General features: G+C 40.3%; 1 protein-coding gene across 1 annotated transcript; it reads right to left on the minus strand.

Annotated features, from left to right (window-relative positions):
* Positions 1 to 1,326: 1,326 nt before the first annotated feature.
* LOC142475723 (chemerin-like receptor 1) lies at positions 1,327 to 2,358 on the minus strand. Its single transcript, XM_075581467.1, has one exon. It carries the CDS (start codon positions 2,356 to 2,358, stop codon positions 1,381 to 1,383), a length of 978 nt encoding a protein of 325 aa, XP_075437582.1. The 3' UTR covers positions 1,327 to 1,380.
* Between the last annotated feature and the right edge of the window lie 213 nt (positions 2,359 to 2,571).

Raw genomic sequence — 2,571 nt, forward strand, 5'->3', positions numbered from 1 at the left:
TGTATTTTTATATGTAATCGGGGGTGGGGTGTATTTTTATATGTATTGGGGGTGGGGTGTATTTTTATATGTAATCGGGGGTGGGGTGTATTTTTATATGTAATCGGGGGGTGGGGTGTATTTTTATATGTAATCGGGGGGTGGGGTGTATTTTTATATGTATTGGGGGGCTAAGTAAAAGTTGCGCGCTAAAATGTTTTTTCCGTGGTAGGTGCGCTATGGGTTGGGGGGGGGGGGCTACTCCTTTCATTTGTCCCGGTCCCCATGATTTATGTTGGCGGCCCCGGTTATCTTGTCAGGGTGCTGGATCCGTGCAGGGCGGGCGTTGGTACTGCAACGATGGGCGACAGGAACTTTATTCATACAAACAGCTGATTTATTAATCCCCATCGGCAAAGTCAAAGGAAAAATCAGGATAAATAGTTTATATTTTGCGTGACTGATTGTGCAAACACAATTTCTGGTTACACACAGATGACAACCCCAGTTGTTCTGTGCAGGTCCCCCTGGCCACGCAGCGACAAACTCATGTTCCCCAACAGGACGCACATGAATACACGGTGACTTTGCTGTACTTGGAGATGCTGTAGGAATGATGATAATCACAGAGGATGAGCTTGGTTAGTACAGATATAGGTAACATTTGTGCATCATTTGCAGTTTGTTTTTGTACTGTACAAAATGTGCACAAATGGCAATCTTTGCAAAGAATCCCCAAGTATTAAAGTTCAATGAGTGAGGTCACAGGGTCTTTTATACCTTGCCTTTCACTGCCATATTCTGGTGAGAAGTGGCAACATTCTATGGAATTGGCAAAATATGAAAACATTTGTGATATTGGTGAAGTTCTGAGCAATGTGAACTAACATAACATTTTTCATAAATGCAAAATGAAAACAAAATCCAACACAGTTTGCAAAGTAAAATTGAAGACATTCGCACATCTATAATGATTAGTGGGAATCTGAGCTTACAGCTGGGATTCCTGTTTCCCAGCGATTACATTTCTATTTGATGCTCTTATACATTATTGTACTAGATTATTGTATCAGTATTGATCTGTAATAACATTATTTACACAAATTAAGTGTAAAATTACATGCACTTCTTTTGCTTACATATTAAATACATATTGCACTAATTTATATATAAATTATAAAGTATAAAGTATAATAAAATAACATCTTAAATACTAAAAGCAGATAATGATTGACATAAACTAAATTATGTTTTATAGTTATCCCCCTCTCATTGTTATTCCTGATTTATGTATTTATTTCCGTTTATTAAAAGGCGCACACGGGACAGTCAGTGAAGCTAGGTTTAAACACACTGACTAATGTGGAAGTGCCCAGCGTGATGGGGGACCTCTACAGGAAATTATGGCTGGAAAGTCTCCAGTTCGGTTTTAACCCTGGTCTGATCATCTTGACCCTCAAAATCAAGGTTACACCTCTCACTAAAGGTATTTTCCAGAAGAAATGGAATAGACTTCTTTAAGCTCTCCTTGAAGTCACGACCGATAAAGACATAGAGCAGGGGATTGAGGCAGCTGTTGAAGAAAGCCAGGCAACTGGAAATGTCAAACACTATGAAATAGAAAATCCAGCCAGGTTCAATGTCCATGATGTCCAATAGATGCCAGAGGTTTAAGGGGAACCAGCAGCAGAAGAAGCAAAGTACAATGGAAATCATAACCTTGAAAGGTCGCCAGGACCTGGAAAGTCTTTTACTTCTCCTCAGCCTGAGTGCGATGAGACCATAACAGACGAGAATGATGATGAAAGGGATGAGGAACATGGACACAAATTGGGTGATGGACATAGCAGTATCTCTCAGATTCCATGTGTGATAGTCAAATGTGGTCCCGTTATTCCAAGAGACATACGCAGTATAACAGTAGGAGATATTCTCAAAAGGGTCATCCTCAGTGTCATTGAAAGCGAGGTACGGGGAACTGAGAATCAGACACAACAGCCAGATAACTATTGAAATGATTGAAGCTAACCTGGGTGTCCTATGATTTTTTGACCATACCGGGCAAAGGACAGAGGTGCAACGATCAACACTGATGACCATAAGGAAAGAGACACTTACAAGCATGTTTAGATGAATTGCAGTAGGGATGACCTTGCACATTATCTGACCAAAGGGCCAGTGACCATCCATAGCAAGCTTAGTTATCTGAAGTGGAAGGAAGATGTCGAATACAAAGTCAGCCACACCCAGGTTGAGAAACCATATGGTATTGACCATCTTCTTCATCTTGAAACCAGCAATCCAGATGACCAAACCATTCCCTATAATCCCTAGGATGAATGTTATGCTGAAGCAAATTATGCATATTACTTTCATCATGTGCACGATATCATCAAACAGAAAATCATTCTCCAGATCCTCCTCTGGAACACTGGTCTCAGGGCTACTGATGGTGAAGGGAACAGGATGAACAGAAGTCTCCATTTCTAGCAGTGTCCTGTCATGTGCAAGCAAAATACAGAGATTAATGTTATGAAACTAAAATGTTATCTATAATACAGAACTGGGGGGACTTTGAATGGATGTTGTATT

The sequence above is a fragment of the Ascaphus truei genome, unplaced genomic scaffold (genome assembly GCF_040206685.1).
Source record: "Ascaphus truei isolate aAscTru1 unplaced genomic scaffold, aAscTru1.hap1 HAP1_SCAFFOLD_1340, whole genome shotgun sequence".
Lineage (NCBI taxonomy): Eukaryota > Metazoa > Chordata > Amphibia > Anura > Ascaphidae > Ascaphus > Ascaphus truei.

Bases quoted from the DNA above. Each gene is read 5' to 3' on its own strand.
- LOC142475723 (XM_075581467.1), bottom strand. From the start codon at position 2,358: ATGATGAAAGTAATATGCATAATTTGCTTCAGCATAACATTCATCCTA.